The sequence below is a fragment of the Pyxicephalus adspersus genome, chromosome 6 (assembly GCF_032062135.1).
Source record: "Pyxicephalus adspersus chromosome 6, UCB_Pads_2.0, whole genome shotgun sequence".
Classification (NCBI taxonomy): Eukaryota; Metazoa; Chordata; class Amphibia; order Anura; family Pyxicephalidae; genus Pyxicephalus; species Pyxicephalus adspersus.
In genome coordinates this window covers 19,072,714-19,092,559 of record NC_092863.1, presented here as the reverse complement: position 1 = coordinate 19,092,559, position 19,846 = coordinate 19,072,714, and the positions used below count along the sequence as shown (strand labels likewise).

Sequence of the window (19,846 nt, the reverse complement as noted above, 5' to 3'; positions counted from 1 at the left end):
TTTTCAAATGAAGTTGAAAGTTTGGCATAGAAGGTCTGTTCTCACAAGGTTTGCAGTAGTGCTAGGAATTAGTTTGGTATTGTTATCTACAGTGTTGGAAATGTTCTTTTCCCTAGCTATAAAGCTATAAAAATCCCTCATGCCTCTAGCACATTGTTTTCAACCTATTTAACATGCAGGAACCCCTGCCATAATTACTATACACACAGCTTTTGTGTTTAGATCACATATTAGTGGGGTGGTCAGTAGGAAGAATGTTGGCCAGTAAGAATGTCACCTACACTCAGATAGCCGAAACGACCATTGGTGTCAGTGTGAATTCTATAGAAGTAACTCAAGATTCTCCATCCATATATATCGGTTTGCCAAGCCCTCTGATAGACAATATGCAAAATTAAAACAACTAGAAAGAAAGGGTTTTATGGCAGTAATCAATATATTTTACTGAAAAACCTGTTGAAAATTATTTCTAGACAGAGCTCAACTGGACTTCAGATATGACAAATTGTGAGACCTAAACATTATGAAAAAACGATTAAAGAAGAGCAGTCGTCTCAATTTCTGATGCATTTCATCCTAAGGCTTCCTCAGGGGATCATAGAGACTTTAGGCTAACGTAATATGAAATGAGCAAATAGATATAGTTTATATCTTATAACAGGAGATGTACATGTAGATTAACAACATTACGGCAGTCAATTTACATTAACTGGTGGCTCATGTATACGTAAATGCAATTATGTTAAGATGTTAGGAAAAGGAAATATACCTAAATAAAAGTAAAATATATTGATATTATAATGTACTTTGCAGAGTATTAGGATCACCTTCCTCAAGGGGAAGGTGAGTATTCTGTATAGATATAAGGGGTATACATATATAGGTGGTCAAGCAATTTGGAAATTTAGAGCCTTTATATTAAGAAACTGTAAGAAAGTGATTGGTATGTATAGAGGCATATGGATGAATGAGGGAATTAATTAGGACACTTACAGGAGTCTGGAATTCCCAGGATGAAGAAGAAGTCCAGGGAGCTTTAATTGATTTACCATAGGGAATATGGATTAAAGGTATCATTGAGTAAAGAAAACATCTGGAACCTTATATTAAAAGTAATTAGCTAAAGAATAACCTAGAAGACTTACTTTTATATGGAGGTTATGGGGGTCCAACATGATGGTCCACAGATGGTCCATGTGGTAATTAATCTGGGGAAGACGATTTGATCATTGTTCAAGGAACACCTGACAACTTTTGGAGGAACCCTAGTTAAGAAACACTATTTTAGCATATAACATAATACAGAGTATGATCAAAGAACATCTACATAGTCTTCAGGTGATATAGAGTAGGGCTGCAGTTCTATGGCAAGCATCATGTATTATACCTTTACTTTCACATCTCTCCTCAATGAGCAATATCTAACTCAACTATCCAAAAGGGAGTTGCGTAGGCACATACCTTACCTGGCATGCGTACGATATGTTATGGGTCACTTCAAAACCATTTCCTGCTTTGTAGGAAGCATTATAGAGTAGGTCCATCCTGTCTACACCTAAATGTTCTGGTTTTCTGGAAAAATTTGATGTTATTCTAGGATAAAAGAAGCTGGGAGAGCACAAATGTATGTGGTAATTGACAATGCGACTTGATATTGAGTATAATGCAGGCTACATGAGCCACTGTTCTAATGGAATTGAATTGTGGTGTGTGACAATTGTAAAAAACACATAAACCAGAATGTTATGAAGTCCTCCTGTGCAAATATGGGTAGAACATGCTTACTGCAGGACTACAAGCCTGTTGAGCAGCAATGGTGATAACTAGTGTTGGTCGAATATCTCACTATTCGATTCGACACCTATTCAATCCAATAGTGAGATTTTGTTTGGGTGATCGAATGCTGAATTCCAACACCATTGAAGTCAATGGTGGGAGAATTCAGGTTATTTTTAGGGACTAAAAAGCAATCAGATTGCTCTTACAGCCCTTTACTAGTTGTATGTGTTCTTGGATAGAGTTTCTCTATCCAAGAACACAGGGAGTCTATCTGGGTAGCAGTGACCATAATATGATTTCATTTAGAGTAAGTTGTAAACAGGAAGCAAAAACTGGAAAAATAAAAACATTAAATTTTAGGAGTAAATTTTCCAGTATTAGGGGCCGCCCTCCGAGACTCGGACTGGCAGGGAATATTGTCCTCAAAGAACACAGAACAGAAATGGGAATGTTTTTAAGTCTGTGCACAAACACACTGAAAAATATATTCCAATGGGTAATACGTTTAAGAGGTTAAAAATAAAACCTGTGTGGCTCATAGCTAATTTTATAAAAGCCATAAAGAATAGGAAAAGGGCATTCCATAAAAATGAAGGATCACCTTCACAATTTAGCAAATATAAAGAATATGACAAAAGATGTAAAAGGAAATTAAATGTTCAAAACTTCAAAATGAAAACAGATTGCAAAGGAAAGTAAGGCAAACACCCTAAAATGTTTTAAATATATGAATAGCAAAAAGATCAGATCTGAGCATGTAGGCCCCTTAAAGGAAGTTTCTGGGTTGGTAATTGGGGATAAAAAAAGAGGCAGAATTACTAAACACTTTTTTTGCTCTGTGTACACAAAGAAATTGTCACTGCCTTAAACAAATCACAATGGCTCAAAATTGATATGATTGAGATTTGGATAAAATTAAGGTGGATAAGGCACCATTTTTAGAGACTCTTTAATCACAGGCCTGGTACCAATGGATTGGTGTAAGGCCAATGTGGTGTTTATCTTTAAAAAGGGAGCAAAGTCATTACCAAGTAACTACACACTGGTAAGGTTAACTTCTAAAGCTGAAAAGGTCCCAGAGAGTTTGGTAAAGAACCACATAGAGGAGTTTCTGCTAGAAAATAAAAATGTAAGTGATAGTCAGCATATGGATTCAAGAAGGACCAAAGTTGTGTAATTTACTCTCTTTATTAAGGTTATTAGTGGTGTACCCCAGGGTTCAGTGTTGGGACCTTTACTGTTTAACATCTTTATAAATGATATAGAGTTTGGGATTAAAAGTACCATTTCTGTGTTTGCAGATGACACCAAACTATGTATTGGAATTAGGTCCATACAGGGTGTCTATACTCTACAAGCAGACCTGGATGTACTGTTTGATTGGGCAGCCAAGTGGCAAATGACATTTGATATTAAGAAAGTTATGCATTTTGGGGCTAACAACATGCATGCTTCATACTGTCTAGGGGGAATACATTTGGGGCAGTCAGAAATGGAAAAGGATCTGTGGGTTCTGGTAGATCATAGACTAAATAACAGCATGCAATATCAAGCTGCAATATCTAAAGCTAGCAAAGTACTTTCTTGTATTAAAACAGGAGTAGACTGCAGAGATGGAGACATAATCCTGCACCTGTACAAAGCATTGGTCAGACCAAATCTGGTATATGCAGTCCAGTTTTTGGCACCAGTTCACAAAAAGGACATTGTGGAATTGAAGGGAGTGCAGAGAAGGGCAACTAAATTAATAAAATAATGGAGGAGCTCAGCTATGAGGAGACATTAGCTGAACTGAATATATTCTCCCTTGAGAAAAGATGCTTAAGGGGGGATATCATCCCCTAGGGGGGAGATCACCCTGTATAACTATATAAATCTTCCATGTAGAGAACAGGGATCAGGAAAGAAGTTTTTTTCCTCCGGTTGGAGCAAATTGAACCAGAGTTTTTTTTTTGCCTTCCTATGGATCAACAATGCCTACATGGTTTTATCTAGGATATGTTTATTTTCCCAGTGGTTGAACTTGGTTAAGATGGACTTTTTTCCAACCTAACTATGTAACATGACACTTTTACTAAAGGATCAATGTTACAAAACAGGTCATCTGAAAAAAGTACTCCTCTGGTGACCCTTTGTACTCTTTAACATGACACACACTGGGTGAAAGGTGATCCATGGAAAGGTGTCCATAGTTACATTATTCTACATTATAAAGGTAACTTTCCTGAGAGCAAGTCAAATTTATTTTGACTTGCAGGCCACAGTGACAGTGTTTCTGCAAAGACCTCCACACAACTAGTGTTTGGCGGTGCATTTTGAAGATAAAAAGGATATAACTTATGTTCAAACGTGCTATCCAGTGATGGGTAAAAATGGTTTCCGATGACCAGTGACCCATAGCATGAACTCACTATGCTAAAGTCAAAATAAGGATATGAGGTTCATGCCAAACCTTGGATAAATCATTTTTTTCATTTATTCCACACGAGTAAGAGAGGATATTATCAAGGTGAACTGCAGTTATTATTTTCACACTTCATCCAGAAAATACGTTCTTTAAATGATGAATAGGTCATAATCTTCATTCCTCTTTTGGCCCTTTTAGCTTCTAAATTTCATTCACCTTAACCGCCAGCTAATGTAAATGCCACTATAGGTGAGTATTTATTTTTTAATTTTGTATTAATATTCTTTCTCATTACATATAAAGGCATTTCATACTGCTTGGAACTAGTGCTTGGCTCCTTCTCTCTAAGCAAATCTATGCATTGGTTGATGCATTTAATGCACTCCCTTCGTGGCTCATCAGCCTTTGACCAGGGAGGTTAAATGTGGCCAAAAAGAGTCCCCTCTGGTTGTTTATCTACAAATGTATATATTTTATACAATGGCAAAAATATGTTAACAATCCAAATGTAACATTCAGAATTAAAAACTGCAACAAATGACAAAATGCCTTAGGTCCTCCTCAAACCCAAAAACTGTTAGCTGCTCCAGGTAACGTCTCTTCAACTATTATTCTGTCAGCCACAGAGTTTGACAGCCACTTTGTAATGTGGTTGAGGTTCGGTTCTTTCACCAGTGAAGAATAAGCAACCACACAGCTAGAGGTGGCCTTTCACTTTCAAGAATTGCACCAGAACTGCATGCAGACATGTTCACAAAATGGTTTCTAACTCTTCCTATTCAGTTGAATGGGAGCAATTGGGAGCATATTTACGTCTGCACCCACTCCCAGTAATAAATAGCCTTTAATGGCTTCTCCTAACCTTAACAAAGTTTACTGTACATATTTACATTGTACATCGATATTTCTTTCTAAAAAACTTGTGTTGTGGTAATCCAGTTATTTCAGAACTTTTAAAGACCTAAAACATGTAAACAGATCATGGGTCCTGACATAATTTTAACGTTTTCTGCATGCTACTTCATGGTTATTGAGCAAAGAATCCAAGATTAAACTTCCTTTGATAGTGAATCTTCCAGGTCCTTGTGTTTCAATGGCAGTAATTGATTCTCTACCAGGGAAATTTGAGATGTAAATGTCAGATCAACTGCTTCAGAAGCCATAAAAACAGCTATGTAACTTATATTAACCCAGTGAGGTCAGTAATGACAGCCTATGTATTCTTATCAGGAAGACTGTGTATAGAAGCATAACCACCTAATATGTCAAACATTTATTAGGATAAGTTCAAGAGCAACAAAAAGTAAGATGAAGAATCAGTTTCTCAATTTTCCAGTAAAAAGGAAACCCATTATGGTTTTCAACATTCAATCAGAGATCTGCTTTACTGTTGTTGCTAAAATCAATGTACAGAGTGGAAGTGGTGGCAGAGCATTTCCTCAGGTGTATTAAATTCTGTACTTCTACGTTTTACCAAAGGAGCCTGGATGGACAGGTATTTAAGTAGCCCCCAGTGGGGAGAATAAAATCCCATTTATCTTCCCTTTTTAGTTTTTTCCTGTCCTTATCCTACCGGAGAAAATTCCCTTCATTCCCATCCTTGAGATGTGTGTGGGATATTCACAACTCCCAATGCTAACACAGGAACAGTTGTCCATTGGAGGATTTTTCCCCATCTCTTGCTCTAGACTTTCCATCACTTTCTGTCTCATTGACAGTGGTCAGAGGAGAATCCTAAAAAACTACTGTACTAATACATACACTTTAGCAAACCATGGCAAAATCTTAGTTTATGGGAAAGGAGTATTTATGTTGGTGATTAAATTAGTGTGCTGGGCTCCTATATTATTGATTTGTGTATTGATTACCAAGAAAAAGACAGACTAAAATAGAAGCAGTTTGTAAATATAAAAAAATACTAATACCTACCACATCTGCCAGCTCATATATAACATTGGGTGTGTCTGATGTCGTGCTTCCAAATACTATAGGTCAGGGGTCGGCAAACTCCGGCCTTTAGGCCAGATACGGCCTAGCCAGTAGTTTGTTCTGGCCAAAGCCCCCTGGCCGATCCGGCCAAAGGCCAGCCGGATCTGCCAGGGGGCGTTAGGAACTACTGGAGTCGCCGGAGCTCTCCTTGCTGCCGCCTCCTTGCTGTGGCTCCCCTATTTACTGCGGCTGGCGTTGATATTTTTGCCACTGCGGTAAATAGGGAATGCTCCCTGAAGGTAAATCCCTCTCCTCCGCAAAGCATACGGAGGAGAGGGATTTCACTTCAGGGGGCGTTCCCTGGTGGGGGGCATAGCCATTAAGACGGTACTCAGAGTCGGGCCTAGTGTGCTCCCGCCTACCCCTGAAATGGCCTAGTGGCCATAAAAGTTTGGTGACCCCTGCGATAGATGTTCTGTATAATGCTCAGATACAGTTCCACTGACTGGCTGATTTCTCTCTACTGCAATTGTTGCATACCAGTACCTTTTTTTGGAGAATCAAGGTTAGAGTTGCTGTTGGCTAGACTAGTTAATACAGTAGACCACCTTTACAGGCTTTCATCATTTTATGCATATTTAAGGGTCTTTCACATCCAGCTGCCGATGCCAGTTCAACGTCAAGCCTGGCAATATATACTATGTGAAAAGCAAACTTTGAAATGCTGCAAATCCATCTCTTCTAAACTATATTTGAGCAAATAGGGAAGACACTCAACCTGCTTGCTTCTTCTGGGGCTGAAACTGAATGAGTTGAGATACCTTATGGGAAAATTAAGGCGATTTAAGGTGCTGTTGACTGCTAGTCCTGACAGATTTGACGTTAGATTTGGGCTTCTCCTTGCTGGAGACTCTGACATGAGGAAGTATAGCCCTGCTTCTGCCAGGATGACCACATCCATACGGAAGCACTGGGCAAAGGGAAAAATAATTCAGTAATGGAGGAAGGATTAGCTGCAAGGAAACCAGAGACAATACTGGTAACTAGTCCTGTTACCTTAGTCTGTTTTTTTTTCATTTTATTTTTTTTTGAGGGGGGGGGGGGTCACAATTTCCATCCATACCTCCATACTTCAAAATCTGTTTTAATACATTGTGAGCTATTAAGAATTAAGGTTACAATGTTGCTAACTTCAAACATGCACAGCATTTGGCTTTGATGCTGTTTTCTTTCATGAAATCTGTTTTTATTTTGACTCTCAGCACCCTCAGAAATGTTGTCTGCGAATGGAATTTTTTCTAAATAATAAATGAGCTCTCTCTGCTCACATATTTCTGTAATATTTAACAACGGCATTCATTATGCATTAAGCAGAAATGTTCTGTGAGAGATTTATAGGAAATGTTTTCCCATTTGCATTTAAGTAATAGCATGTTAAAAGCAGAGATAATTTTATCTAAACACTGGATACTTATCTCCAGTGTCTGGTACTTACACTGAACACTTATGTTGAGAGTGGTTTGCAGCACTTACATTGTAATTGTGTGTCCAGGGGAATGATAATTAGCGACAACAATTTTCTGCAGGAGAAAAGTCATCTCTCGTTGTAGTTTCTTCAGAATAATGGTGACCATAGACGTGCAGTTTTCTCCCAAGATAAATAGATGAGATGGTCTCTGTACATTCTCAGCTTTATGTATACAGCTTGCTAATGTGGAGGTGATCTCCATTGCAGAGTGTTATTGGGGCTATTTCTGGGAATAGGGCACATAAGTGAAATTTCGAGGGTGCAACTACTATACTATATACTCACTAACCCCCCCTCGTATATTAAAGCTGCAGCTCCCCCTTTGTCCCCCAATATCCAGAGTAGCACTTTGATGCATGTTGTAATAGCCATAGCCTACACGTTTCATCAGTCTGTCTGTGAGGTCCTCGATGTCTGTGATGCTAGCTCAAGTATTTTCCAGTGATGGAAATGATCACTCCATAACCACATGGAATTCAGTGGTTTTATTCACTGTACTCCTCAGTATTTCATCTAATTAGAAATGTAAGACCTAACTATATGCCTAGACTTGGTTATCTATTACTATAATTCTATATTATTATTGTAAAGTATAAGTTTTCCAAAACTGTAGAAAAGGGTTAAAACCGCTGTCATGTTTTTACAGCTATTGGAGGCTCTGTTTGAAAGATCCCTTATTTATTGTTGTGATTAGTGTTGGTGTTCGATTTCGGGTTGTCCTTATATCTGACCCGAATATGGCCGTTTGAATTCGGATAGACCCGAACTGAAAAACACAGGATTCGCGCAAATTCGGTGCTCCGAATTCCAGAATCTGGAAGCCCCCTTCAACAAGGTGACTCCCAGATGTCCAACCATGGGGAATAAGTACAGGGGTACATAATACCCCTTACTGGTTCCCTGAAAGGTTAAAATATAAGTGCAAATATTGAGTCTGGACTTTAATGTGAAATTAAATTCTTTAATAAATGTATGTGATTCGTGTGTACTAACTTATTACTTACCTTTTTCATAGTAACCCACCTGCTGAAATGAGGTTTCCACGGTCCCTGGGCTGTACTTATCATTGATAAGTACAGCCAGGAACCGTGGGAACTTGGACTGTGGGAACCTGCAGTCACAACTGATTGGAGGCACATGCATGCAAGATTCTCCATTGAGAGGTCATATGAGTTCAGTACGCCTTCCTGATTTTTTTCTTTCCTTGTACAGTGTTGTGCAGAGCTGTGGGAGTCTATTATGTCTTTTAAAATGTATTAAGAGGCTGTAGAAGCTTCACACAGTCTCGAAAAAACCTGAATTTTCCCCCATTGACTTTAATGGTGTTCAAATTCGACGTTTGATCAGCTGAACAATATCAGCCTATTCGATCAAATAGCTGTCGAATCGAATAGTGAGATATTAGACCAACACTACCGGTAGTTGTGGTACCAAAAAGTGAGGAAAAAAATGGCAACAGAGACATAGGCAGCAATAAAAAGTTAACACAGCCTCCAATATTACCCTACAAGATAAAAAATATATTTCTGTCCTGTCCCAGTTTTTTCTTTTCTAAACTTCACCATTGGGTTAAAACGTTGTCACTGTGACAGTGAGGGGAATCTCTAATTGGGCCCCAGATAGCAGTATAGACTTGACAGAGCTCTAATTCAAAATACAAGACGTTTCGACTGGACTTCATAAAGAACAATTGCAACACTTCACCATATATTGAATAGTCAGTATAAACAGGCATGATCATTTAGGAAGTGTATCCAGTTTACTTAACAATAACATCTTAAAAATGGAATAATTGGAGTCATTTAATCAGATAAATTCAGATCACAAAAAAAACACTTAATACGTGAAAATTGATTTTTTTTACATTTTTTTGTGTTGACCTTATTAAATTAGGAAAAAGTGTGCAACTAACTTACTTTCCTACCAGAGTTGCTGGGCGATGGAGGTCCATATCTGTATGGAGCCTTAATGTTAGAAACTGCAGGACAGATGGAGAAACTAATATGAAACAAAAATGATCACCCGATGGAACTACCAGGGAATATTTTAAATATTCAGCAAAGTAATTTTGTCTTTATAAAGTCAGTATGCAGTTTTAAGGGAAGCACCCCTCCAATTTGAACATATTGTGGTATTAATCAAATATGTGTTGCTACTCTAATATATTCCAGATATGACTGATTGCATTACACATTTAAAATTCTATCACCTCTAAATATAAGCAGAATCCCGAGTTCTTCCTAGAAATTTTTTTTAAGCCGAGTGGGAAGAATGTGTAGGTGGGACAACAAATTTATGTTCCCAGTTGCCTTATGACTCCAGTAACCTCTATCATTCTGTCAGCTTTCTACAACCCCTCTATACTTTGTTCCAATCTTTTAATGCCCACCCTCTTCATATGACCCATACAGTCCAGTCTCTGTGTATTGTGACCCAGGTTTTCAGTAACCACCCCAAAACAGGCGAGTTGTTACAAGTGGTGCACCTGGCTAAGGGGCTGGGGAGAACACTGAATATCATAGGAATTAAAGCTGTACTCAATAGCATTAGTACACAGATTAAATACATATATAATAGTTGTTTTACCTGTCTTGAATTTTACATGGAACTTCCACACAGCCCTTCTATCAGGTAAGGAGACTTGATGTTCCTCTTCTGCAATTTTACTTTCATTTACAGGTCTTCTTGATATCCACCATCAGTTGCTAAAAAGTACACATAGGCTTTCCTCACCACATTCTAATGAACTGTAGAGAGGACTGAAGATGCTGAAAATAAATATAATAGATGGATTTCAGATTTAATTAGAATATGATTGCTAAAGACTTCTGGAGCTGTCTTACTTCAATCTGTTGTGATAGTGAAGAAATCTTGATCTTCCGGATAGCACAACTACTGACGTACTTACAAGTTGCTGCCAAAATCACTGCTCCACCACCGTTAGACATTGGGCCTGATTTATTAAAGCTCTCCAAGGCTGGAGAGGATACACTTTCATCAGTGAAGCTGGGTGATCCAGCAATCCTGGAATGCATTCCAGGTTTGCTGGATCACCCAGCTTCACTGATGAAAGTGTATCCTCTCCAGCCTTGGAGAGCTTTAATAAATCAACCCCATTGACTCTTTTGTGTTGTATCTCCAGACATTTGGCTTTTTGGCAGCGTTTCAAAAAGCGTCAGCCATTCACAAAACACTGATGTCTAATGGATATGTACAATGGACAGCAAGAAATAAAGCAGTAGAAATGTTATACAGCAGGACTAAGATTTCATTTTCATAACAAATAGAGGTAAGCTGCATTTCACTACACATTTTAAAAAAGCCCTCCTAATCAACATTTTTTAAAATAAACTATCATTCCAAGAGTGATTCTTAAAAAAAAATACTTTTATTAAATAGATCTGCGTTAATTTGTTAAAATAATACATTTAAATACATTATACTGACACCACCATATTTTTGACATTATGTTCTAGATTTTTTCATTCATTGGTATTATTTATATGTCTGCCAAGTATAAAAATATTCACTTTAGGAAAACCAAATAATCCAGTTTCTGCTGCTTGATGTTGGGCATCATGGTAATTACAGGAATAAAAAAATGGAAAGAAGAAATTGGTTTCACACCTGCTTACTAATGGTCTATAAATAGAAAGATGGTGAATGCATGTTAAAAGGTCTTGAAATAAAATTTGCTCTCAGCAGCAGGTTTTAGTCTGGATTTGGGAAATTAGAAGTTTGGTCTGCGAGGAAACACGTTGGAGATATATGTAGAGCTCATTATTTGCACATTTATATGTGGCTTCCTTGCCAGCAATATTCTGTGTACTTTTTTTATTTAAAGATATTTTGGGTATGATGCAAGATGGACTGAATTTTAAACCTTCAGAAAGCTTTTGGTTGACAATGGCTAGCTGAGGGGCTTTTGTAGAAGAGGAGTATTGCTATTACAAAAGCAGCAATTTAGAGCCATTTTACATCTAAATGATTATGAAAATGCAAATAAAGTATTTATTATTTTTATAAGGTCACGTTGTTGACACTTTTTTCACCACATTAAGCAATGCATTCTAAACCAGTGTGATCTTTGTTTATGTGCAGAAGGTAAAGCAGCAACCAGCTAAATGGAGCAAAATATCATTTTTTTAACATACTGTTTAACTTGCTGCATGTGAATTTCATTGCTTAGTTATCAGGTCACTGGTTTTTTAAAAATTATTTTTCAGAAAATGCCCTTTGTTTTAAATCCAGCTGTCTATAGCAAAACCTTATTTTAGTGGGTCAGATTTATATAAAATCAATCTTTATCCTAATTTACATTTTATGGGGAACTATGCTGTTATTAGGAACACTTACGGTATGTTATTTTTTTTACTTTTGAGTTGAGTACTTTTCAGAGCATTCCTAAGATAAAGACGTGCACCCACTGTTCCTACTGTGGTTTTCTTTCTTTAAGATTAGAAAGCTTTTGGAAAGAGTATGAAGGTATTAGAACCCTAGTTTGTGTTCCTGCTGGAGAAGTTCACTATATTTATTGATCCTTGTGAATATTGTTTTCAGTACAGTATGTAATGGGAGATCAAAAATACAGTAAGTAGGGAACGGTAAGTCTTGCAATAGGTAAATTAGTTTCTATAATACTAGTTGAAGAGGGCATAACCCCTCACTTTGTAGAGATCCTCAGTGAGGTCCTGTTGTGTGTCTGGGAAGAGAAAGGAACTCTACCCAATAGGGACAGTAAAAAAAACTAACTTGAATATTAAATATTCTCTACTCCATCCAAAACTAAAAAATGTTTTGGCTCTACAGTACCTAATAAGTTGTGTGTCTACTTTTGTAAAACTGGAAAGCAGCCTGAACATGTATTTCATTAAGATAACCTATTCACTTCGGATTCTTTTTTTTTTTTTTAACATTCTTTATTTTTATTTTGAAAAAACAAAAAACACAATAAACAACATAGGCAGGAACAATACAGTCATAGGGCAATACAGAACAGGGTAAGGGTAACTATGGGAAACAAAGACCGTTGCGTTACACATTCCACATAATATCAAAAACAAAGAGATTACTTGTGGTGAAGTTACAGACACAGCATCATCATTGGACAACCGAAATACAAAGGGGAGAGAAAAAATGAGGTGCGAGGATAACAAATATTTAAATACGTCACAAAATACACCCAACCCCTCTCTCTTCAGCCTGAGAAGCTCGGATCCAGGTGTCGCTTAAACTCCCGGGTGTCTCGGTAGTAAATCCAGCTACCCCACATCACATTAAATTTCTCTTGCATACCCCTTAAGCTCGCAGTCAGGTCCTCCATGAGCATTATATCTTTAACCCTGTGAAGCCACATGCCCACAGTGGGAACCTACGCTGTCTTCCACAACATAGGAATACAGGCGGTCGCTGCCACTAAAAGATGTCTGAGAATAGACTTCCTGTAGCTCTTTTCCGGAATAGTGTTATGGTGCAAAAGGAAAACCCCGGGATCCCTTGGGACATTGTGAGTGGTAACCTTCTGCATAAGTGCTCTCACCTGTTCCCAGTAGGGGCCCAGTAATGGGCAGGACCAAAAAATGTGCAACATGGTGCCCTTTTCCTCATTACACCGCCAACATCTGTCTGAGACTTCAGAGAAAAAACTATGTAGCCGCTCTGGGGTCCTATACCACCGAGAGAGGATCTTAAAACTCAGTTCCTGATACTTGCTGCTCGTAGAGGACCGGGTGAACTGTATAGAGGATCTTGCATTTTTGCTCTGGTCCCAGAGTATACCCCAGTTCAGCCTCCCATGCCCGTAGATATGAGGGGGAAAAATTCTCCGGAGTCTGGTTAAGCACAGCATAAAGGTAAGACAGGGAGTGTCTAAGAGGGCCACTTCCCGTACAGACCATCTCAAAGCTCGTTTTCACTCGGTTATTGCAATAATCTGGGGGAAGGGACCGTAGAAAGTGGGACAGCTGAAGTGACCTCCAAAAATCAAGGTTAAAGTCTCCAAACCTAACTATCAGTGCCTCTATCGAAACCCACTGCCCTTGGTGGATAAAATGTTCTGCTCTAAGGAGCCCTCTCTCACGCAGCTTCCCGAATTTCCCATCTTCCAACCCAGGAGGGAAGGAGGGGTTTCCAATAATCGGATACATGGGAGAAGGTCCAGGCGATAGGATGAGTTTAAATATAGGTCTCTGACAGGCTTTCCAAGTAGCAAAGATCACAGGGTGGGCTCTCCACTTCGGATTCATAATGAGCCGGGGTGCCTGGGTTAGTTTGATAATCAGCCTCAATTTACTGCCTACAAATAACAAATGTTAAAATGTTATTGTTCACAACAAAATAAAGTATATACAAAATAAACTTTTGAAACAAGTTTTATCTCTACCCACCCTATGCTCGAATATTACCCAAACAGTTTTTAAAATGAGGATTGTTGTCTTTTAAACAATTGGACATCATGGCCAATAAACTGTGTTGTAGAATTTCCTTATAGCCAGGACAAAAGTTTTAAATAATTTAAATTATTAACCTATAAATATTTATTTTCTGCTTTGGTGTGACATTTACATGATTTTTTTTACCCTAGTTTAAGATTCTTACATCAGATTGTTTTGTCCATATTTAGTATTCAGATACATTATGTATGTGTTCTCCTACGCGGCTATCTAAATCAGTTCTGTCTGTATGGTACTAGAAATGGAAATGTAGGATAACCCTCATTACTGCTGTAAGTGGTGATGCCTCATGCCATAGCACACTAAAACACACATGCAGTGAAATGTGGCTTGTTGCATTAACAAAATGGACTTTTTTGTCGATTGGTGTTCATTGGCACACAATACATAAGTAGATTTTTGTAAATGTTGGAATTGTATGGGCAGCAATATACCTGTTTGGTATAGTCTACACATGGTTCGCCCTTACTCCTCCTTCTAATTTTTTCTTAATCTATTCCAAAAAATAAAAATGAGTAGACGTGATATAATACACTTTGTCACAAAAATGTCTTTGATAAATATATTTTTAACCTACCCTTATGTCATTTCACAGCACTGTACTTTAAACAATTCTGTGTTCTCTTTTTAGGATATGGTCATGCTGCCCCTGGTACTGATGCTGGAAAAGTCTTCTGTATGTTCTACGCTGTCCTTGGGATTCCACTTACTCTGGTCATGTTCCAAAGTCTGGGTGAACGCATGAACACTTTTGTCAGGTTCCTACTAAAGAAACTGAAAAGATGTTTTCGCATGAGGAAGACAGAGGTGTCTATGGAAAATATGGTGTTGGTGGGCTTTCTGTCTTGCATTGGTACACTAGGCATTGGAGCAGCTGCCTTTTCATATTTTGAAGGATGGACATTTTTCCACTCTTACTATTACTGTTTTATTACTCTTACAACCATTGGGTTTGGAGACTTTGTTGCCCTTCAGAAGAATGAGGCATTGCAGAAGAAACCACCTTATGTAGCATTTAGTTTCATGTATATTCTTGTTGGACTGACAGTTATAGGCGCTTTCCTAAACTTGGTAGTCCTACGCTTCCTCACCATGAACTCAGAAGATGAAAGACGTGATGCAGAAGAAAGGGCTTCCTTACGCAGAGCACAAAACACTATTGGCCTTCGGTCAAAAATGGATGCCAGAAGTCGGAGTTCTATTTTTCTTCCTATAGGTGATACAACAAGCCAGATTAACCTCATACCTCTCATGCAGGATGACAATGACAGAGGCAAACGTAGATCTTCAAATACAACCTCTAGAGCTGGTTCGTTTTGCGCGTGTATGTGTTACAGGGCCCCATTTTGTAATAGCCCAGCGATATCTCATCATGAATCACTAAGCTGCCACACAAACCCAGTTTACTACAACTCGATCTCTTACAAAATCGATGAAATTTCACTAAGCACTCGAGATAACACTGGCTTCTCATCTCCGAACAGTATTTTTTCACCGGACAACCAGCATTACACAGATCATTTCAGGGTGCGGAGAAAATCTATTTAAGGCATGAGAGACTACAAGGAACTAATTATGAGCTTATGTTGGTCGTGATGTAAGTCTCAAAGTAATATGACTGTATTGGACACTTTAATGGAACATAGAAGTTCTCAGTGACTTACCTACGCAAGGACCCATGTGCTTTGATTTCCCCTTGCATGTGACCTTGTAATAAAATGGTTGAACCTTAATTTTTATCTTCCTATGTGAATAGTTAAAATTGATCAAGTTTTCTAGAAGAAATGCATTCTAAAGGAAAAAAAACTGTATTAATTGTAGTTGGAGAACATGAAATTGGCAAACATAGAAGAATACAGAAATGTGTATGTATTCCGATACTTATATATACATATATATACATTAAATACTTATAATTAATGGATAATTACCATTCATTTTATTTACCAATACATTCTGACAGGGCCTACATGGGGAAAAGGGGGGATTATTAGGGGTGAATTCCTTCACATTACAAGCAGCTAGAAAAGGTAAGGAAATGGCTGCTTTTTAAGTTACTTAACTGCATTGATTTTCATTGCAGATAAAATATGGAATGATTACAACTTCTATCAGTCTTTTCTGTGCCCTATTAGAAAGAATATCTTAATAAAAGAAGGAAAGTTCCCCCCTTAAACAGTTGTCCTCAGTGTTTAAGGTCGTGTGTAGTGTGTTTGTGTAGTTTTACCTTATGTATGGGGTATTTGTCTCACTAAAAAAGGTCCTAGGCCCTTTTTTTCTTTTTTTGCAGACTACATCATTATTTCCTTGATTTTGCTATATTATTTCTGTCCCTTTACCTAACAAGCCTTCTTGGACCTAATGCAGGAAATCTCTCCCCACAGTATAATGGTGCCACAACCATGCCCTATGTCTTGCTTGCATGGTCGCTGATTTTAATTGATGAACTGATGTTGACAGATTCATAGCTATCTCATACGATAATAATTTCTTACATTTTTAACAGTTTTTTTAAATTTAATAGTTAACTGTACTTCAGTGAAAATTGTGTGGCTTAAACATTTTCTTGTATCTATCTTCATTGTATCATTAATTTAACTGAGTTGCTGGGGTGTTCTATTGTCTTCCTTATGCTTGATCTGCCACATTACCAACTCACCAGAATGTGGACTTTCAAGATACCTGTCTATTTCTACTATAATCATGTCAGACCCCCACCACACAAAGGTGCTCCCTATTAAACTATTATATTATAACTATTATGTTACTTTTTAAATTAATTTGAAGCACCCATGATGATTTAGATGTGCCATATTAAAGGGAGTACATACATATGCAGTTACTTTTTGAATGTTATACACAATGTAATTAAGTAATTAACACAATTATTAAATAAATTGCAATGTGATTCTATTACAAAAAAGCATAAAGAGTTCCAAGAGAGGTGAACATTTTTATAGCCACTGCTGTTTCTTTACTAAAGGAATTAGGCTGTTCACTTAGCAAAATGAAATATTACTCAAGGGTCAGTTCATATAGCTTAGTGAATTGAATTAATATTCATTTTGCAAAGAATACCCAATCACATGCAAATGTAACAAAAACTGGAATTTGCTTCTTTATGATTGAATAGCTGAAGTCATCCTTTCATTAACCTGTATTTATTTATTTACCTGCAGTGTATATGGTGTTTGTATATACATGCATAGGATTTAAAAGGTCATTTGAAGTTAGATAAATGTAAATTATTGTTTATGAATATTTCCATATTTCGTATTTACTGTTTCTAGCAAGCAGAGTATTCTAGGCTTTTTTTTACATAATAACCAGTCTAACCTTAACTACCTTGTCAAGAAGATTTTATTGAGTGATAGATATCTGAAATTTAGATTATAAACACAAATGAATGATTAGAAGAATGTGCCAGTTTTTTTCTCTGTTCCTGTGCTGGGTTACTATTACATAGATGCCCTGAGAAAAGTTATTTCCTTGGATATCCCATAATGCTTGAAAAATCCTATTATCCTGTATTTGTTTTTTGTTAAATAAAAAATTGGAGATTGTAGAAATGTTTTAAAAAATACAATATACTCTAGGTCATTAATGTTATCACACTGGCAGTAATTTAGAACCCTGGACAGGAAGTCTAAGTTTTTTACATCATAATCCACATTATAATGCACTGTAGAAGAGCACCATGGTTTGTTGCATTAAAAATATAAAGATAGTTTTGCAAATCTTTCAAGTAGGCTTAAACGTAAAAACAAAAATGTGAGCATGCAGGTTATTTATTGCAGAAGTGAATGTGATATTCCTTTTGTAATAAAAGACCAACCAACAGTGCTAAACCTATCAATAAATAGTATAGTTCCAAATATATTTCTTTGCCTTTAGAAGTGGTTACTTAAAGGAACTCAGCAGGATAAAAATGAGAGAGTTGTCATTGCTAACTTGTATGTGGTAGAAGCTCCAGGAAAGCCATCCCTGCCTTTAGTTAGTGAATAGCAGTTCAAGCACAAACATACATCTGCAGGAGTGTCAGGATTAATATTATTCATGTGGTTATTGATAGATGTGTAATGAAGACAGGATAGTAACAATGTCTGCTCCAATATTTCCATGCTGCCAGACTCTTTTTATATTTGTGGGCGTTTTAGTTTATATATAGCAAGTAGCAGTTAGTCATGTTTAACTGGACTCATTCTGTAATGTTCATGTTGTTTAATTACTCATTGAGATAGCTTTGACAACTCAAAAGATTGTTAGATACATACTCCAGCATTCATAGTCCCATGGATAACTCAGTCACCACCATTGCAATGGACCTGATTTACTAAAGCTCTCCAAGACTGGAGATGGTAGACTATCGCAGGAGATCCATGTTTGCAGGATCATCCAGGTTTTCCCACAATAGTCTATCTTCTCCAGTCCTGGAGAGCTTCACTCTGTCAAGCCAATTGTCCAAGAAGAGAATACAAGGTTTCAAAATTTCAGCCAATAAAGCTATTTGGTTAATCAGAGAAATGTCAACAACAGGGGTTGGCAAACTTTTATTTGGCCATTTCAGGGCACAGTAGGCTGGACTCTGAGTCCCGCCTTAATGACTCCGCCCTCCACCAGGGAAGCCCCCTGAAGTAAAATCCCTCTCCTCCGCATGCATTGCGGAGAAGAGGGATTTCCCTTTAGGGAGCAATCCCTATTTACCGCAATGGCAGAAGTATCAACAATAAATAGGGGAGCCACAGTAAGGAGGCGGCACCGGATCTCCAGCAGCTCTGGCGGATTGCTGACCAGATCGGCTAGGGGGCGTTAGGCCTGAACGAACTACCGGCTAGGCCGTATCTGGCATGGAGGCCAGAGTTTGCCAACCCCTGGTCTACAACATTAAAGAAAAGGTCCCATTGATTATGAATACCTACAACTAGCTATACAATGACCTAGATATATTAAAACATTCACTGATCTAGTTTATATATTATATTAAAATACTTTTGTTTTAGTATCAAAGTATTATGCATATGTTTATGATAATATATTGTAAGGATGAAAAATGAGCAAAACATGTAGGCATTCAAACTTCTGACCCTCAAAGCAAAACCTTCATTTTTCTACTGTGTGCCCAATACCTATACAGGAAAATTCTCTGCTTGATATGTTCATTGGTAACAATGCTAACATTGGTAGTGTCTACCCATCATGTCTGTTTAAACCTATGCTACATTCTTCTTATATATTTGGAAATTTGTATTGATACATGGTTATTTAAAATGATGCAGTTCCATTAAAATATTTAAGGTTATTACTAAACAAAGTGTTTTGTGTGATGTTTTTATCACTTCTTCCCAAAAAGGTCATCAATATTTAGTTTGGTCTTTAAAATGTATATAATTGTTTACACTTCAGACAAAGTTATAGGCAGATGGAGGAATAGGTGGATAGTTGAGCCTCAAAGTCATAGAGGAACCCTTTAATGCTCTGGTCTTGTGGAACCCCTTCTAAAATAATAGGAAATTTACACACTTATACTGTGTCATTGTAAAGAATGCCCCCGTTATCATAACAATCTAAATTCATCAACACCGGTAAGTTTGTGCTTGTGGCCCTGCAACCTCAGGAGGAACCCTGTTCAAGAATGGCTGGGATATATACCACTTCCTCCTTCCAAATTATGGCCGGCTGTATTATCATACAAATGTCTAATCTAATCCTTTTGAAAATTTCTAAACCATTCACTGTATTTTATTATTTGAA

General features: G+C 37.5%; 1 protein-coding gene across 1 annotated transcript in view; it reads left to right on the top strand.

Moving 5' to 3' along the window:
- Positions 1-19,393, top strand: part of LOC140333288 (potassium channel subfamily K member 9-like) — a 34,290-nt gene extending 14,897 nt beyond the window's left edge. The window contains exon 3 of the mRNA XM_072414852.1: positions 14,727-19,393. Coding sequence (XP_072270953.1) covers positions 14,727-15,643 — 917 coding nt within the window. The 3' untranslated portion in view covers positions 15,644-19,393. The remainder of the gene's footprint in view (positions 1-14,726) is intronic.
- Positions 19,394-19,846: the final 453 nt, after the last annotated feature.